The sequence below is a fragment of the Artibeus jamaicensis genome, unplaced genomic scaffold (assembly GCF_021234435.1).
Source record: "Artibeus jamaicensis isolate MK-2021 breed Jamaican fruit bat unplaced genomic scaffold, CSHL_Jam_final contig_3174, whole genome shotgun sequence".
NCBI classification, from domain to species: Eukaryota; Metazoa; Chordata; class Mammalia; order Chiroptera; family Phyllostomidae; genus Artibeus; species Artibeus jamaicensis.
In genome coordinates this window covers 2,486,547-2,505,342 of record NW_026521738.1, presented here as the reverse complement: position 1 = coordinate 2,505,342, position 18,796 = coordinate 2,486,547, and the positions used below count along the sequence as shown (strand labels likewise).

Sequence of the window (18,796 nt, the reverse complement as noted above, 5' to 3'; positions counted from 1 at the left end):
CTGATTGGTTTGCCTTTATGAAAATAATAATAAAAGTTCTGGCTGGTGTGCTCAATGGATTGAGCACCAACCTGTGAACCCAAAGGTCACTGGTTTGATTCCTGGTCAGAGCGCATGCCTGGGTTGCGGGCCAGGTCCCCAGGTGGGGGTATACCAGAGGCAACCACACATTGATGTTTCTCTCCTTTTTCTCCTCTCTCTAAAAATAAATAAATAAAATAATAATAATAATAACCTCTTGTACATCAGAAAATTTGCAACATTCACGACAAGAGGCTAGTTCTAATACCCTGAGTAGAAAGAGCACTCTTACAATCATGAAGATAAAAGATGCCCACCTCAGGAAAAAAATGTGCAAATGATATGAAGAGGCAATCCATACATGAAAAATATAAAAACCATAGAAAAAAGTTCCATATTATCAGAAATTACATAATGCAATTAAAATTACAAAGAGAGCCTGCTTTTTTGCTTTAACAAATTAGCAAATGTTAAAAAAATGATCATGCCCGCTGTTGGTGGAGATGCAGGGGAGAGGGCCTGGTGTTGAGAGTATACTTTGGTAAAATTTCTCTGTAGAACAGCATTTCACAAAGAGAGGTCAGAGAGCCACCCCTAGGGTTTCTTGAGACCCTTTCAGGGGTCTGAGAGGTCAGAACTATTTTCATGATAATGCTAAGGTGTTGTTTGCCCTTTTCATTCTCATTGTCTCACTTACATAGTCCACAGAGTTCCAGAAGCTAGATGATGCATATCACGGCAGAGTAATGCAGAAAGATAGGAGATTCCAGTGTATTCTATTAAGTCAGACATTAAAGAGCTTTGGGGAAAAAAAGAAACTGCCAGTTTTCTCACTAAATTTTTTTGTTTTGAAAATTGTTTTTAATCAAAATATATTACTTTTGTTAGCATTTAATGGTTTCATTATAGTTATTTTAAAATGAACAAGTGCATGAATGTTAAATTTTTTTCTATGCCTTAATTCTAAGACAGTTGAAACAAATACAAATTACCCACATAAGCAAAAGCAATGTGAAACTTCAATAATTTTTAACAGTGTAAAGGGAAAAGTTTGAGAATTACTTTCAAGCTAAGTAATTATATGCATCCAAAGCTTTGAAAATACAGCTACTCTTTAATCCAGACTTTTCCTCTTTTGAGTAATTTGTCCTGAAAAAATAATCAGAGATGAATCTGAAGATATTTTTGTAAGTATATTCACCACTGTATGATTTAAGACAGCAAAATGTAAAAACAACTTAAATATCCGTAAATAGGAGATTGGTTAAATAATTATATTAGTGAATGGAGAACATAGAGTTAATAAAAATACTATTATAAAATATTCATTATAGTAAAAATGTTCACAATTTATTATGTTAAAAAAATAGAATATATGCCCTGGCTGGTGTGACTCAGTGGATTGAGAACCAAAGGGTCACTGGTTTGATTCCCAGCCCAGGGCACATGCCTGGGTTTTGGGCCAAGTCCCCAGCTGGGGATACACAAAAGGCAACCACACATTGATGTTTTTCTCCTTCCTTTCTCCTCTATAGAATCAATGAGCATGTTCTTGGGTGGGGATAAAAAAATAAATAAAGTGATGTAATAAGTACTGTCAAAAAAAAAAAAAGGAAAGAAAAGGAATGAAGTACTGGTACATGCTACAACATGGATAAACTTTGTAAACACTATGCAAAGTGAAAGAAGCCAGATGCAAAGGTCATTCCTATATAATTCTGTGAAATGTCCAGAATAAGCAAATCCATACAGTCAGAAAGGAGATTATTGGATGCCAGGGACTGGGGTAAAGGGGGTGGGTGAGCAGTGAGGAGTGACTGGTAATGTGTGTGAGTTGCTATTTGAGGTGATGAAAATGTCTGATGTAAGGTGTTGGTAATGACTGCACAACATTTTGAATATGCTAAAACACATGAAATAGTACACTTTAAAAATAATGAATTTTATGGTGTGTAAATGATTCTCAATTTAATAAAAAATAGCATACAAATTAGTGTGTAGATATGATTCTATTTTTAAAATAGTGATACAAATATGCTAGTTTAAAGGAGTCATGTAAAACAAATAATAGGGGATGTTAACAGTAGCAATATGGATTTTTATGCATTACATATTCATGTATGTTTCATAAGAATATGTATCATTGTTTTACTTGAAAAATTGAAGAATAAAAGGTATTAAAGATAGAATAAAACAAAGTGCAGACTCTCTGTCCATATAGACTCTCCCAGAGGTGGTTTCTCTGGCCCAGTGGGACAGCCCAGAATAGTGATTAAGAGAGCAGTGTGGGGGTCACACTGCTTGTGTTCAAATACTGGCTCTGTTGCCAGCTAGCTCTGTAACCTTGGACAAGCCACCTCATTGCTGTGTGACTCAGTTTTCTGACCTGTAAAGTGGCATCAAAATAAATATCTATCTCATAGGTCTGTACAGATTGAGTTAATTCATTTAAAGTGCTTGGAACAGTGGTTTGCACATAGTAAGAATTTAATAAATGTTAGCCAGTCCTGGCGATGTTGCTTGGAGCTGCTCAGGTTCCAGTCTGGGAAATGACGGCATCAAACCTCACTCAAGTCCTACCAGGAGCCAGTGGGAGAAGGTTCCCTTAAAGGCCCACTGAACAAGCGCTGAAAATGATTTTTGTAGTGGTGAGATAACAAATGAAAGCGCAGGTTTTCATTCACATGAAGGCAGGTTTAAGAAGGTGGGTCTGTATCTCCTCACAGTGGGTGAACTGCTCAGGGAATAACTAATTTGATGTCTCCCACCACTTGACTAACTGGATAGTGTGCGCTGTCACTGAAGTACAGCTGCCTCAGCTCTCTGCCAAGGTGAACTCGGCCTGGTGGCAGATGTCTGGAGTCCCGGGAGGAGAAGGGGGCAGCTATAGTCACCTTCTCCTTACTTTAGTGGACACAGGTCTATGGGACACTCAGGGGAGTCAGAGTCCTCTTACAGAGTCCTCACCGTTAGAGCATGAGAGCAGGGGAAGGAGAGGTGGGGGGCTTGGGTCTGCTTAGGGGGCTAACTCTGCCTCCAGGTAACTCTGGCATGCCCCCTTTGCCTTCCCCTCTGCTGCCCTCTCCTCTCCCCTCTGAGGTCTAAAGACGGCAGCACCTTCAAGGGTGTTCAGAGCAAAATTCTTTGGTAGTTCCTTTCTTTCTGCTTCCTCTTTACTCAAACCCTCCTGACTAGTTACCCCAAATGCCTAGCTGGGGCTTGTTGCTGCCGGTTTTTGACTTCCGTTTTTCTTTCTTAGTGTGCTTAGCGAAGGTCTGTGTATCAGAAGACAGCCTTGTGGCAGGAGGCAGAAGCAGGGATGGATACTCATAAAGGCAGCATTATTTCCCAAGGTGGTCAGAGATTGTGGGCATTCTTTTATCCCCTCTTCTCAGATGGAAGGCTAAGACCCAGAAAGGAGGAGCAGCTTGTCCAGGATCACCCAGGGAGTTGATACCAGAGCTAGGACTAGACTTCAGTCTCCTGGATCCTCAACAGAATGTAATTTTCCTTGCTGAACGTTGGTGCCCTGCCCTGATCAGCGTGGCTTAGTTGGTTGAGCGTTGTACCACAAAGCATAACGTCACCAGTTTGATTCTGGGTCAGGGCACGTGCCTGGGTTGTAGGTTCAGTCCCTGGTTGGGGCACATATAGGAGGCAACCAATCTATGTTTCTCTTTTGCATGGATGTTTCTCTCCTTCTCTTTCTTCTTCCCTTTCCCCTCTCTAAAAATAAATCAATGAAACCTTAAAAAAAGAGTAGGAGCCCCAGAACCCCAGGCAGGTAGCAAAGAAGAGGGCAGCTAGGGTCAGAATGACAAAGAAACAATTATTTCCCAAATGCAAGAATTACCAAACAGAATGAATTTGGGGAACTACAAGTCATTCCGTATGAGAGGCCTTGCACTTCTGAGGCTGGTGGGAACAGATGCTGAAGGGTCTGTGAGCTGTGTTGAGAAGTGTGGATTTTCTTTTATAGATCACACATGGAAGTGGGACTTGATGGCCTTTAAGCAGGGGAGTAATGTGGTCAGACTAGAGTTTTAGGAAGGCCCTGCAGGTGGCCAGGCCAGGCAAGGTGTCCTGAAGACTTGGCAGTAGAGCCTTCTCTGGTGGTGACTGCCTATTTATATGTCTGGCTGGGTGCTGTCTCATTGGCAGGAGGTTATAGGTCCAGAGCTGGTAGACAGTATGTGGCTCACTACTTGGGGTAGCCAAGAGTATCAGGAATGAGATGGGTGCAACTCAGAAACCTCAAGTTCTTGGCAAACAAGTGACGAAAAATAAGTAGTTGTTCTAGGGGTGAACTTACCAGTGGTGATTCATTGTCCCAACTGCTTCCTGGAGTGGGGTATGTGGTGGTGGTGTACATTCATGTATGGTGGTGTATGTTGGGTGGGGTGAGGGGTCTTGGAGGGATACCAGCCTTCAGAACAAGTAGTGGAACTCCTCTAGCTACGACACAGCAGGTGTTGCCAAAGTTTAGAGAAATCATTATACATTCCTGGCTGTGGCAGTAGCTGTGGCCTAGCAGCTGGCGATAGGAATAGGGCTGTGACAAGAAACACAGCAACTGCAGAGGGGGCTCATTGATTTCCAGTCCTTATCTAAAACTGGACAGGATATATACTTAAGCTGCCCCAAAGAGAAAGGAGAGGAGTCCTGAAATGCAAGTCCCCATTGGAGTGAGGACAAAGTGAATTAAATTCTAACAGTCACCTGTCTGGTGTAGCTCAGTGGATTGAGCATGGGCTGCAAACCAAAGGGTCACTGGTTCAATTCCCAGTCAGGGCACATGCCTTGGTTGTAGGCCAGGTCCCCAGTGGGGGCCACTTGAGAGTCAACCACACATTGATTTTTCTTTCCCTCTCTTTCTCCCTCCCTTCCCCTCTCTCTAAAATCAATAAATAAAATTAAAAAAAAATTCTAATAGTCAACCTGGCCTGGACCCTCCCTATCCAGAGCCTTCTATTGATTCCTTATTAGCTGCCTTTAGTGAGGTTCCTTTCAAGAAACCCATTTCCCCAATTCTTCCCCCTCAAGTTGTCCTATCTCTTTTTCTCCTTTGCACCATCAAGTATTTGAGCCATGTACACTGCTGTATCCACTGCCTCACCCCCCAGTCCCTCCTTTTTTGGTGCAATTTAGCTTTTCCCCATCACTCTGCAAGGAACCTATAGCATTGAAATTGTTTTCTCTAGTATTCCCTTGAAGTGCTCTCTAAAATGGGGAGAAGGGGTAAAAGAACTATTAGAAATTAGATTTCAATTTGTTTTTTATCTTGTTTTTGTGGTTTCTGATATACTGGTATATATTTAGATTATGCTTGTATATGGTGTATAAATAAGCATGACTAGTATCCATATAAGTACTTTACAAGCATGTAATAAGATATATGCTAATGACTTATTATTAAAGGGTACCTTTATTTTTAAAGATTTTATTTATTTTTAGAGAAAGAAGGGAAGGAGAAAGAGAGGGAGGGAAACATCAGTGTGTGGTTGCACTCCATTCTGGGGACCTGGCCTGCAACCCAGGCATGTGCCTTGACTGGGAATCGAACCGGCAACACTTTGGTTGGCAGGCCTACGCTCAATCCACTGAGCTACACCAGCCAGGGCTGAAGGGGTACACTTTAAAAAAAAAAGCTTGTACCCTGGCTGGTGTAGCTCAGTGGATCGAGCGCAGGCCTGTGAACCACACAATTGCAGTTCGATTCCTAGTCAGAGCACGTGCCTGGGTTGCAGGCCAGTTCCCAGCAGGGGACTCATGAGAAGCAACCATACATTGATATTTCTGTCCCTCACTCCTTCCCTTCCTCTCTAAAGATTAATAAATAAAAATTTAAAAAGTTCGTAGACCACTTATTTTTAGGATAAAGCTCAAACCTTTTATTATGGCACTCAAGGCTGTTTATAATTTAGCCTCAAATGATTTAGTGGCTTCCTTCACCTTCCCTTCCCTGGCCCCCTTTATCACAAACTCCGCTCTACCTATGGGTTACTATACAGCTTCCAATTGTATCAAAACATCAAGTTATAGTTCAAAGTATTTTGCATGTAGATGTTCAAATGTTAAACCCAGCATGTTTCAGGGACTCCCCACAAACTATCTGGCTTGGTGTGTGAGGGGCTAGTCTAATGAATCATTCCTTCCTTACCCAACACAAGTGTGATTTGTGCTTATTATTCCCAGGAGACACTGAACCCACTGCTGGGTCTTCTGTAGATCCTTCCTTACCTGTCCTGGCCCCTCAGTCCAACTGTATTATCTCAACCTTATCATTTAGGACATATTGCTTTGTTCCCTACCTTTTAATATCTATCTTCTGTGCCCAGAGGTATTATGGGCAGAAATGGGTTTTTGGCTTTTTGTAACCTAAAGTATATTGAAGTTTACCACGTTGTTAAGAGCTGTTCTGATTTATATATGTGCTTTTTTTTTTTTTCCCACAAGCCCAGGAGATGAGTACTTTTACCATCATTTTATCCTGACACGGAGTGATTTGCCCAATTGAACTCAGGTTGAACTCTAGAATTGGGCTTTTAGTGACTGCATGCCTGATTACAGAGTGTAAATGCATGGAAGACACCAGTTTTACCTCCAAGGACTCTCAGAACCAGGTCTGTACCTCAGAAAAAAGGAGCAGATACCCTGGAGAGAGTTAAGTCTCAACACATGTTGTGGATAAAATTCTTCTTCCAGTGGTATTTTTTATTGTTAGTGATCTCCTAAATTGCCTGGGGTATGAACTACAACTACACTTTGTCACTTAATTGTCTATTGTCTTATACTGTTGTTTCAGTTTATCTTTGCCTACTAATTTTTCTTCTGTAATCAGGTCCAGCCTTGTCCTTACTGGCTGATGTGGACCAGAGGCTGTTAGGCCTTCATAACAGGACCATCCCAATCCACTAGTGAAGAGTATCAGTGGCACTCAAATCTAAGAACCTTTGGTGGTGTTAAAGATGTGGCCTTCTGAATAAATTTGGGGTGGGACCCACAAATCTGCATTTTTAACTCCAAGGTCATTCTTAGGCCGAATAGCCAATCAGTCTACTACATTCCTGCCTGTAAGGGCTGCCCCATTTAGGAAGGATTATCTCGTGGTATAATAATTCTCTAAATACTGCACACAGCTGAAGAATTAGAAGCTGGGCCTCTTTTGTTTCTGGATACGCCACTTGGCAGGTGTAATAACATCCTCTGACAGGCTGCTTGCCACAGGTGCATTCTTGACACGTGTGCTCCGCTGGTACCATCCCCCATTCAGTCCTGCAGCCTAACCACCAAGACCCCTTTAGCCCCTACCAACCACCCTGTAGCAGTTGTCCTCTCCCAATCCCCCAAGCCCACCCACCCTCACCCCTCCCCCTACTCCCCCAACCACCTCCCTCCCCCCAAGCCCAATCCTCCCCTCCTCTTCTCTGGGTCCCCTGGGGCTCCTCCCACCTCAGAACATTTTTTTTGTTCCTGGCTGAGTTTTCCAAGTGAGATTGGGGGCGGGGATAAAGCTGGTTAGAAGGGAGGACACAGGGCCATTCAGAGGTTCTAATGAGTAGGGATACTTTTTATGTCTGAGAAAACACGTTTTTCTACCAGACAAATGGGCAGAGGCCTATCTCTGGAACTTGGGTGGAGGGATGTTACTCCCCCGGAGAGAACCTCTGTCTCTGCAAACATCCCGAAGGCGGCCCAACCTGCAGTGTTCCTTTGTTGGGATAAGAGAGGAAATGGAATCTTACCAATGAGGTGAAAAGGGTTTCAGGGAATACCAAGGACGGCCCAGCCTTCTCCCTGCAAATGACTAACACTAAAGGGGAAGGGGGAAAAAAAAGCACCAACAAAGTAGTTCCCAGCTTTTTCAAATATGAAGCATTTTTTAACCAATCCTTTTAATTTTTAAATTCTTGACATTACAGAACTAAACTGAAATTTATTAACATTCCACTCTTACATTTCTTATCGACAAACAGAAATAAAATTCATGAGCCAAATACCCAAACCAAAACTAAAAACAGGGAAAAGCTTATAAAACTAAATATGGATCCCAGCATTAACAGCTGAACAGAGAATGTGATTTTTAAATTCTTAGCGGATGATAAAGTTGTGTAGAAACTGAACACTTACAAATTATTTAAAACCTGGAATCACTGACCAGAAATTACACATTTGGATCATGGGAAAACAGCAGAAAGGGTTATGAGTGGACCTACACTGTTCTAGCTGCACCCCATGCCCTTCTCAGAGGAAAGCCTGGCATTGATTAGATATTGGGCCAGACTAATACTGGCAGCAGAACCAGTGATAGTAACCTGCCTACCAGAGGAGCCTTCCACTGGATTGGCAATTTTGATCTGGGCCCCAGACATCTGGCGGATCTCATTAATATTGGCGCCTTGGCGCCCAATTATGCAGCCAATTAAGTTATTTGGAATGGTGAGTTCATGGGTGGTTTGAGTAGAAGCATCCAAACTTGCCCAATAGCCTTTCACCTCTGGAGAGCTGGAGTCAATTCCGGCGAATCCGGTCCCGCCGTGCATCATGGCAAAGTGACTCTGTTGTCTCGCCACCTGGTTCAGCTTGGCCAGATCGAGCGGAGAAATGGTGTGTTGTCCTTGAATCGAGTAGGCATCTAGAGGTGGTCCCTCCAGGTCATGGGTGGCATGGGGGTAGCCCGCAGCGTCGCTGCACCGATCTTGGCCGCCCGCGCAGATGACTGGAGAGCTGGCTGGCATAGGCTGGTACGGAATGGTCATGACTCTTCCTTGCGGAGACTGGGAGAGCGTCTCCAGCATGACCAGGCAGATCTGCTTGACACACTCGGTGACAGACTGCGGCACGCCAGCAATGGTGATAGCTCGCTCGGTCGAGTTGGGCAGCATATCGCCCGCCACCTGGACCTGGGCCCCGGTACTCTCGCGGATCTCTTTGATCTTACACCCGCCTTTCCCAATAAGGGAGCCGCACTGGGTGGCCGGCACCACGAGCCTCAGGGTGACCGGGGGCCTGCTGGCCGCCGTGCTGTTGGTCATGGAGCTGTTGATATCTTCTTCCAGCTTGTCGATGATCATAGCGAAGGCCTTAAAGATGGCATTGGTGGGGCCGGTCAGAGTGATGATTCGCTCCGGACAATTCCCCTCCGAGATGTTGATCCGCGCGCCACTCTCCTCGCGGATCCTCTTAACCGACTCCCCTTTCTTCCCAATAATGCTTCCTACTTCCTTTCCGTGCATAAGCAGCCGAATGGTGAGAGTCACATTTAGTCCACTTTCAGTCACACCGGCATCCATGGCGAACGGCGGGCGGCGTTCGGGGGAGTTGGGCTCGTTACGTGGTCAAGTCTTTGGTGGCTGGCGGGGGGAGGGGAGGTGTAGGCCCAAAACTGCCGGCGCGAGGCGAGCGAGGGCCGCGGGAGCGAGTGGGCACGGGCCGGAGGCCGCGGCGTCGTCGCAGGAGCAGGCGGCGGCGGTGGAGGGGGCGAGCGGGGCCGAGCAGGGCCGGGAGCAGCGGGCGGGCGGGTGGGCGAGGGCGCGGCGGTGGCGACTCCAGCGGCAGCCTCGGCGGTCTGGGCGGGGCGGGAAGCCCGCTTTCAACCCCGCGTACCCTCTGACCCCGGAAGTGCTTGCTGCGCAGGACCCCTTGAAAAAAAAGTGAGGACCCGTGTTTTTTTAGGTCACAAAATCACGCCAACCTCCACAAGGTAGTTTTACAAAAATTCTTTAAACAATCTGGCATTTAATATAAAGCTCTGACGGGCAGAAACTGTGAGTCCGGCAAGGTTTTAAAATGAACATGTACTTCATTAACTCTAGTGGTACCGGCAGATGTTTGGCAATGTTAGTAATGTAAATGGGAACGACATGTTCTTTTACTACCCTGCGAAATGGGCCTGGATGCGGAGGGACACGGCCAGACCCGGCGATAACTGCAGGCAGCAGCGGGGACGCCGTGGGTTTAAAACGTGCGCGTGAGGCGGGTAGAGCGCGTGCGCGAGGGCGTGGGGGGAATGGGAGGGGCAGCGCGGTCTTCCGGGGGGGGGGGGGAAGGGAGGCGAGGCGAGGCGGTAGGGCGGGTGCGCGGGCGGGCACGTGGGGCTCCTTAGTCCCGGGCGCCTGGGCCCTGGGTGCCATCCGCCACTCCCGGTCCCAGGCTGGGGGGTGGCGGCCGAGGAGGAGAAAGACTGATCCCACTCCGCCACCGGAGTCGCGGCTTTGTTCGCGGTTTTTGCGAAGTGTTAGAAACGTGGCCCTGAAAAGAATGGCGTCCATTTACATAATGCTTTGTTTGCATTTTCAAGTTTATTTTGGAAAACCCGCAGAAACACCACCTCCTGTCCTAGTGGCGCTTTAGTCACTGCAGCCTCTTCAGACATTTAAAACAATGGCGTCCCTCTTGTAGGCCGCATTCACTCAGGGATTACCGACCAGTGTTTTGGGGAGCTCCTGTGGCTTTCCCTACACGGCTTTCGCTGCGCACGGCTTTGCGGCCCTTGCCAATCCGTGGTGCAGCTTTCGTGTTCTGCACTTTCCGGGGGTGGCCCCTGACGGGGCCGCCATTTTGGAAAACCTTTCATGCTGTTGGCGCAACTGCACATTTTCCTTGCTGAAGGAGAGAAAGGTCGCTTTGGCTGCTGGTGTACTTCTTGTGATTTTTTGCCCCTTCCTCTGCCCTTCGGTTAAGCCAGACAGAAAAGGCCGTGTGCACAACGTGTTTGAGGCTTCCTCAGGGAAACTGGCCAACGTGGCGGTCCCTTTGCCTGCCCCCCCTTCCTCACGGGGGTAGCCGCCATGTTTCCTTAACACAAAATGGCGACACGTGGCCCGGTGTCGCCGAGAAGGAGAAATTAGGGTGGGCAAGAAGGGTCTAGAATGCGTTGTCATCATTCTGCCATCCCTCGTGCCTGTTGGCCGGGGACCTTTCCTGCGCAGCGAGTCTTCCGAGCACTCCGATAACAATTCCCACAGCGTGGTCCAAAACCTGGGGGGAGGGAGGGAGCAATTATTAATTCCTTCCTTATTAATTTGAACCGCGAATATGAACTGTAAAATATAGGCATGACACCGTGTCTTTTGCTTATTTTAAATTTAATGCATAGCGGGGGGCCGGTACCAATAGGTAACTCGGACCCTTAAATAACAAACATTTAGAAATCACAGCCTTAAGGAATAAGACGGGAAATTCCTGTTTTCCTAGTCTTCCAGGACTAGGAAACTTAAAGAAATGACCTTATGTATTTTTTTTAAAAGACAGTTTCCATGGGGAAACGAGGATGCCTGTGATTTTTTTCATGGGCAAGCTGGACAGCGAACCTCAGTTTCCCACAACTGGTGGTCACTTTTAGTCTAGAAGGGACAGACATTTATTGTTCATTTACCAGTACCAGATCTTGTGCTAGACATTTTACTGCATACTACCTAATTTTTATTTAAAAAGTGATCCTCTGAGGTAGGTGGTGTTATCTTTCTCTCTCTTTTTTTTTTTTAACAGACGAATTCTCTTAGGCCCAGGGAGATGAAGTGATTAATTCAAACTCACACAGTGTCAAGAATGGAATCCAGACCACCTTATTTCCTTATTGGTGAGCAAATATCCAAATTTTTCTGTAAATTAGGCATCTAGAATTTAAATACTATTTGAATGTTTAGGTGAGCTTGTCATTTAAACGAATCCCTCAGGTAATCTTTTGGTGGGTATTTACCCCCTATTTGTACATGTTTGGGGATTCCCAGAATTTCCTGGTGTGAGCTATACCCGCAATGGGTACAAGTGTTATTTTCTTATTAGGTGTTCAGGTGAGGATAGGGAGGGGGAAGTGATTCATCCCTGTTTAACTGCTTTAGTATCTGTCAGCCCTGCCTCATCTGTGGCACAGTTTGAGTCTGTCTACCTGGTTCTGGAGCAAGCAATTTCTGTATATGACTCACTTGCTTCCTGTAGCTACCAATGAGTATGACTTTGCCTCCCCCACCCCAACCAGGTAAAAATAAGTAATTTTATACTGGCGCCAAGCCCCCATTTCTCTGCAAATATTGACAGAGCATGACAGAGTGTTAGATAAATCATAGTCTGTGGACACTTTAGTTCAGTGTAACAAATAACTTGTTGGCCAAGCAACAACTATGTACCTAAACAGGGTTCTGCTTATGTGAGTGTTAGAAATGGAGAAAAAGGCTTTTTGTTTCCTCTAACTTATATTAATATCACATATCAGACTTTCCAAAGTGCTTTCACATTACCTTATATAATCCTGCAAACAATTCTAATAGGTAGGTACATAACAGCAACAATGACAATGACAGAGCTAAGTGCTTGCCAGGTGGCAGACACTTTGAAGTTCTGTGTGTTATTTCAGTGGCTCTCACATTTTTAGAAGCAAACCACTAAGACACAACTTACATAGTAGCAGATATATGTGCACCATGTATGTAATAGAAACAAAATTTTGCAAAATGGTACTTACTGTTATCACATGTTGTACATTCTGGTAATTTTTATTCTCTCCTTTACATTAAAAAGGCCACTGGCTGGGTAGCTGAATGGGTTAGACGGTTGGCCCAGCACTTCAAGGTTGTGGGCTTGATCCCTAGTCAGGGCACATATAAGAATCAACCAATCAGTGTATAAGTAAGTGGAAAAACAAATGGCTGTTTCTCTCTCTCTCAAATTCAGTAAATTAAAAAAATGTTAAAAAGAGCACATGAAAACTAAAATGATGAAAAACCCATTATTAGATTGTGACTGGTATGATTAGTGTACACATTTAATTCTCATAAAACCTGCTGAGATGGGGTAATATTATTTCCATTTCAGAGAGATAGAAGAGGTAAAGGATTTTGCCCAAGGTCACATAGCCAGTAAGTGCTAAAGCAAGGATTTGAATTTACACTTTCTGGGTCTAGAGCCTATATATCTAACCCCTAAGTGGATGTGTTCTCTTCAGAGGGCCTTATTTTGTAAGGAGACAGTTGATTAGGGTATTAAAAATATTAGCAAATGTTACCCTGGCTGGTGTGGCTTGGTAGACTTAGCACTGGCCTGTGAATGAGAGGGTTGCTGGTTCAGTTCCTGGTCAGGGCACATGCCTGGGTTGCTGGCCAGGTCCCCAGTAGGGGGCAGGTGAGGGGCAACCACAAATTGATGTTTCTCTCCCTCTCTCTCTTTCCCCTCTGTCTAAAAATAAGTAAATAAAAAAACCTTTAAAAAAATCAAATGTTAAAAATTTAGGAGACTAAATTACATACAATCAAGAATTATCCTCCCTGGCTGGTGTAGCTCAGTGGATTGAGCACGGGCCTGCAAACCAGACAATCGTGGTTCGATTCCCAGTCAGGGCACATTCCTGGGTTGCAGGCCAGTTCCCTGCAGGCCAATTCCCAGCAGGGGGTGCACAAAAAGCAACCATACATTGATGTTTCTCTCCCTCTCTCCTTCCCTTTCCCTCTAAAAAAGATAAATAAATAAAATCTTAAAAAATTAAAAAAAAAGAATGATCCTAGCTTTGGCCTGGTAGCTCAGTTGATTAGAGTGTCATCTAATACACCAGGATTACAGGTTTGATCCCCCATCAGGGCATATATGAGAATCAACCAATAAATAAATAAGTGGAACAATAAATTAATGTTTCTTTCTCTCTTTGCCCCATCTCTAAACTCAGTTTTTCAAAAATTTAAAAAAAGAATAATCCTGATTAAAAGCATTCTGGTCCTTTAAATCTGCCATCTATTTATTATCCCTAAAGAAAATTTTATTCATTGGGTCTTTCTTCACAAGACTGCCTATTTTAAACTTTTCTGCCAGAAGTATTCCCTTAATCTCTTATCTGAGTATTCCTAGGACTCTGCCCACCTCCTCATTGAAGATTTACCTTTCCTACCCTCTCAACCTTCCCATTCCTCCAGAGTCCTACACCTCTTCCCTAGAGAAGCCCACATTTAGTTGATTAAATTGTAATGTGTCTTGGTGTTGATAATATGTTGTACAGGCCACAGGTAACTTGGTTGAAGCTGAGATCTGGCAAAAAGTACACTGGATTTGGAAATTTGTGACTCTGGCCCTTAGTCCAGCTCTATCGCTGATTAGCTTTGAGACTTCTATAACCATGTTCATTTATCTGGGCCTCAGTTTTACCATCTGTAAAAAAAAAGAGAGAGATTAAATGATCTCTAAGACCCCTCTTAATTCTATCCAGTGAGTAATGATATTTGATGATCTCAGTTATTTATCCCTGGAGGGGAGGGTTATGAAAATAATATATTTTATTTACTTATTGTAAATTCTCCACTTCTTTCTCAGATCTGCACTGTCTTGTGGATAGGTGAGTGAATTCCATACCACCCATTTTATAGATGAAGCCAGTGAGATAATGGAACATCTGACTATAAATAGTCACCGCCCTATCCCTGGAGTCTCATATGACTCTTCTCCTCCCAACTTGAGTGCCTTCAGGTTGGTTAAGGTGAGTCAAGCTTAGACTTTGGAAATTGAACCACAGGATTTATACTCAATTCAGAGGAAGGATTTTTGCTTCCTCTTACCTCACACTGTATTGTTATAAAAACCTTTCAAAGTGAGTTCACATTATTTAATCATCACAGACAATGTTGTTAGGAAGGTATTCTGCTTATTTTATGAAAGAGCCATCTTCGGATCAGAGTAATGAAGTGACTTGCTCAAGTTTACACAGCTTATTAGGATCTGAGCCGATCCTCTTGACTCCTAGTTGCGGATTGCCCTTTCCTGGGCTTCTGATGCTTGTGACACTGACTTTGACACATGGAATGCTTTATCTGAAACTCCAAAAGCTTTCCATCCAGTCTTTATTGTTCTGTTCCAGAACATTAATCCACCTATGTTAGGGTTCTAACTCTTTTGGTTTAAGAGCATCTCTTCTTATTCTCTTTTACATTTATGGGTTTGGTAAGTGGTGGGCATGATTCCTCAGTAAGACTCTTGGGTTCCCAGGGGGCAGGGATCACATTTTTTCCCCTAAATTACCTGGTCCAGCAAGTATACTACAGCTTTTAAAATTTGGCCTACCAACATGGCAACATTTTTTTTTCCCAAAACTTGGTTTCTTTTTCTCTTCTCCCTTCATATTAGCTTCTCTTTTATTTAAAATTATACTAAATTAAGAGCACCCTTGTATTACTTTTGGAATATAGCCTAAAAATGTGGGTAGTAACAATTTGACTTGAATTGCTGGTGACACTGCATTGCTGTTATGGGGTCATTACTTGTTTCCTCAGAAACAGAAGAAATACGTTGGTATGCCTTACAGAAGTGATGAGGAGATACGGCAATATCCTTGGCCTAAGTTCTTCTGGTTGGGCAAAGCAGTGCCATGCATTCTTCAGGGTCACTCTAAAATGAGGCATGGAGAAGGGGATGTGGAGAAAAGTTAAAGGGTAAATGAGAACATTCAGAATGCAAGTGCAAAGTATTGAAAGTGAGGAAGGAAAAAAAGGTTAGAAAAGAAAGAAAGGTTAGAGAAAGAAAATAATAGGACAGAAAAGAGGAGAATGCAGGATTAGTGGAAGGGGGATGAAGAGAATAACCCAGAGGTCCATTATCCCCTCCTGTGGTGTAGGATGCACAGGCTGCTGTCTTGTACCAGGAAGAGCAGTTGATATGGTAACTCCTCCTTGAGCTGATTTTGAGCAGAACATCTCTTTTTCTAAACCTCTATTTCCAGTATCGGAAAGGGGAATTTTTTTGTTTGTTTTTGCTGTCAGCTGGGGATGTGATATAATGCCAGTAATTTTAATATCAATATCAGTTCAATTGGTTTATTAAGGAAAATGTGCTACAAAAATCACATAAGGTATAATAAGTTAAATTTCATCTTATTCATTCATTAAACACTTATTGATTGCTTGCTATATCCCAGACACTAAAGATATTCAAATGAATAAGATCCTGTCCTTGCCCTCAAGATGTTTATGGTCTGCAGAGGGAGACAGGCACATAAATAGATTTACAATATACTACTTTAAAGTAAAATATTAGGATATGAGTAAGCAGAGGGTGCTGTGGGCTCAGAGGAGGAACCTTGATTCAGTCTTGAAGGGGATTCAGCAAATCTAGGCTACCTAGAGCAGTTGACATTCAGGCTGAATCCCAAGTTGGCAAATTGCAAGGTGGAGGGCAGGGAAGGGTATTACAGACAGAGGGAACACAGTTCATTCAGAAGTTATATTCATTTCAGGGAGGTATGAATGATGTTTACATGATCCAGTTTTTGGTGATTATTTTTCTACTGCTTCAGAAATGTAAATTATTGAGACTTACTTTTCTTGCTAGAGCACAAAGTTAAAGTCCTTATTTTTAGCAGTAATTCTTTTTTAAGATGAAGACACCAGAAATTGCACATTCTCTCTTAGAGAGTGTAAGGATGAAAATGTAAATAAAGCTCAGCTTTTGAATCAGCAAATGATCATTAACCTTTTGTGCAGTAAAAGAAAAAAGTGTATGCATAGCATACTTCTCTCTCATTCAGCTTTTGGATTTGATTGTGTTTTGCTTTGTTTTTAAAGGGGTGTGTGTGGTAATTTAGGGTCTTTGGCTAGGCTGTTTGAGTTAGGAAGAAAAAGAGTTGAAGCGTAGTTGCTACTTTATGGCAGAACAAAAGAAATACATTTAAATAGCTCATTTCTCTGATTCCACCTCCTGAGCACAAGCAAGATAGTTGGGGATGTTGCTTCAGAGAGACAATTGAACCAGACAAAGTGTTAAGGAAACATTATTCACTGTGTAAAATCAATTGTGTCTGGATTTAAGAGCATTGATTTTTGGTTTTTGTTTTTCAGAGACATAGGTATAGCTGCATTAAACAGAAACCTTATGTGTATTCATTGGCCAATACTGGGATTTTACCTGGATTAAAAGATAAAAAGTGATATGTGTGGAGTAGGGAAGAAAGTACTTAGAAAAGAGCACATAGATTTAGTGGTCATTTCTCAGTTGTCTTCTTTCTTGAACTATGAGTAGCATTTGGCACTCCCTCTTTGCACACTAGTTTCACTTGGCTTTCAGGATACCACTTCCTTGGTTCTACTCCTACGTCATTGGTCCCTCCTTCTCAACCTCCCCTCCCTTTTTTTGGCTGATTCTACTTCATTCCTCACCTCCAATGATGGAATACTCAGATCAGTCCTGGGAACCTTTCTTCGACTACACTGATTTCCTAGATACTCTATTTCAAGACTAAATATCACCTATACCCTGACAGTTCTCAAGTGTATATTACTAGTGTGAGTGTCTTCCCTGAACTCAAGACTCTTACATACCAGTGTTTACTGGATACCTCCTCTTGGGTATCTAATAGCTTTTTGAAGTTAACGTATTCGAAAAAAATTAACTCTGAAACCTGTGTCTCTGGCAATTCCTCCCATCTCTGTTTCTGTTGTATTGAATATATGGAGGACTCTCTTATCTCTTTCTTTCTTTTACTCTCATCTAATCTACCAGCAGGTCCTGTCAACTGTATCTTTAAATAATATATCCACAATTGAACATATCTTTCCACTTTCTCTGCTACTATTAGAATAGTTTCTAAATGGTTTTCCTGTTTTGCTTTTGTTCCCCTCAGATTGAAAACTAAAGTCCTTACAGTGGTCTGCAAGGCCACATAGCATCTTTAGCACTACCCTCTCCGATCTGCTCTGTCTTTATCTTCTACTGCTTTCCCCTTGTGTTCTAGCCACACTGGTCTTGTAGTTGCTCTAATATGGAGCACCTTTTGGACACCTTTGGAACTTTGTAGTTGTTTTCTCTGCCTGGAACACTTCTTGCAGATATTAGGATGTCCTCCTTCAGGATTCTGCTCAACTGTCACCTGATCTGTGAGGCATTCTTTGACCATCCTATTTAAAAGTAAAGTCCATCTTCTGCTCTTTGTCTTCTCTGTCCCTTTTCTCTGTTTTATTTTTCTCTGCAGAATTTATTGCTCTCTGACATACTATTTATTCAGAAATTTATAGAATGCTGCCTACTATGTGCAAGGCACTGTTCCAGGGACTTTCTCTACTGTAGCTTATTTATTACTTGTCATCTACAACTAGAATATAAATTTTGTGATGGCTAGGACTTTGTTTTGCTCATTGTTGTATCTCTCCTAGAAAACAATGCCTAGCATATAGGAGTTGAATGAATATTCAAATTTTAAACAAAAATGTATTGAATATGTACAAGGGTTGTGCACCAGATAATGAGGGAAAATGTCTGTATGAGTAAGACATTGTTCCTGCCCTCAAGTTTCTTAGGCTAAAAAATTATTATTTTGACCTATATAGTGCTGTGATCTCTAGCAGGATAAAGTAATACATCATTTTGGAATTGGGATCGTAAGGACCTTTTGCTTTGTAGGATGACACCCAGCCAACTGAATCATACACTGTGTGGGGCCAATTTTACTTCTTGTGAGGATTAAATGACTAAATAATATAATAGTTTTGAGATAGAATGAAAAGGGAAGGATTTAGAGGACCAATGATTTCTTTTTTTTAAAAGCAAATACTGTATATCTCTGCTTTATTTTAAAAAATAATTTTATTTATATATATTTTTAAAGATCTTATTGAATTATTTTTTTAGAGAGAAGGGAAGGGAGGGAGAAAGAGTAGGAGAGGAACATCAATGTGTGAGAGATATATCGACCAGTTGCCTCTTATATGTCCCCAACTGGGGACCTGGCCTGTAACTCAGGCATGTGCCCTGACGGGGAATTGAATCAGCAACCAGCAACCTTTTGGTTTGCAGGCTGTCACTCAATCCA

The 18,796-nt window shown here is 42.9% G+C and overlaps 1 protein-coding gene and 1 long non-coding RNA gene across 13 annotated transcripts in view; one reads left to right on the top strand and one right to left on the bottom strand.

The window, feature by feature from the left end:
• Positions 1–7,897: 7,897 nt before the first annotated feature.
• Positions 7,898–9,568, bottom strand: PCBP1 (poly(rC) binding protein 1). The gene has a single exon (XM_037127296.2). The coding sequence runs from the start codon at positions 9,312–9,314 to the stop codon at positions 8,244–8,246; it is 1,071 nt and encodes a 356-aa protein (XP_036983191.1). The 5' UTR covers positions 9,315–9,568; the 3' UTR covers positions 7,898–8,243.
• Positions 9,569–10,125: 557 nt separating this feature from the next.
• Positions 10,126–18,796, top strand: part of LOC119035796 (uncharacterized) — a 155,858-nt gene continuing 147,187 nt past the window's right edge. For 11 of the 12 annotated variants that reach the window (XR_008391203.1, XR_008391202.1, XR_008391200.1 and 8 more), the window contains exons 1-3: positions 10,126–10,641; positions 11,512–11,602; positions 14,317–14,479. This is a non-coding gene — a long non-coding RNA (uncharacterized LOC119035796). The remainder of the gene's footprint in view (positions 10,642–11,511; positions 11,603–14,316; positions 14,480–18,796) is intronic. The other variant, XR_008391204.1, reaches the window with a different exon arrangement.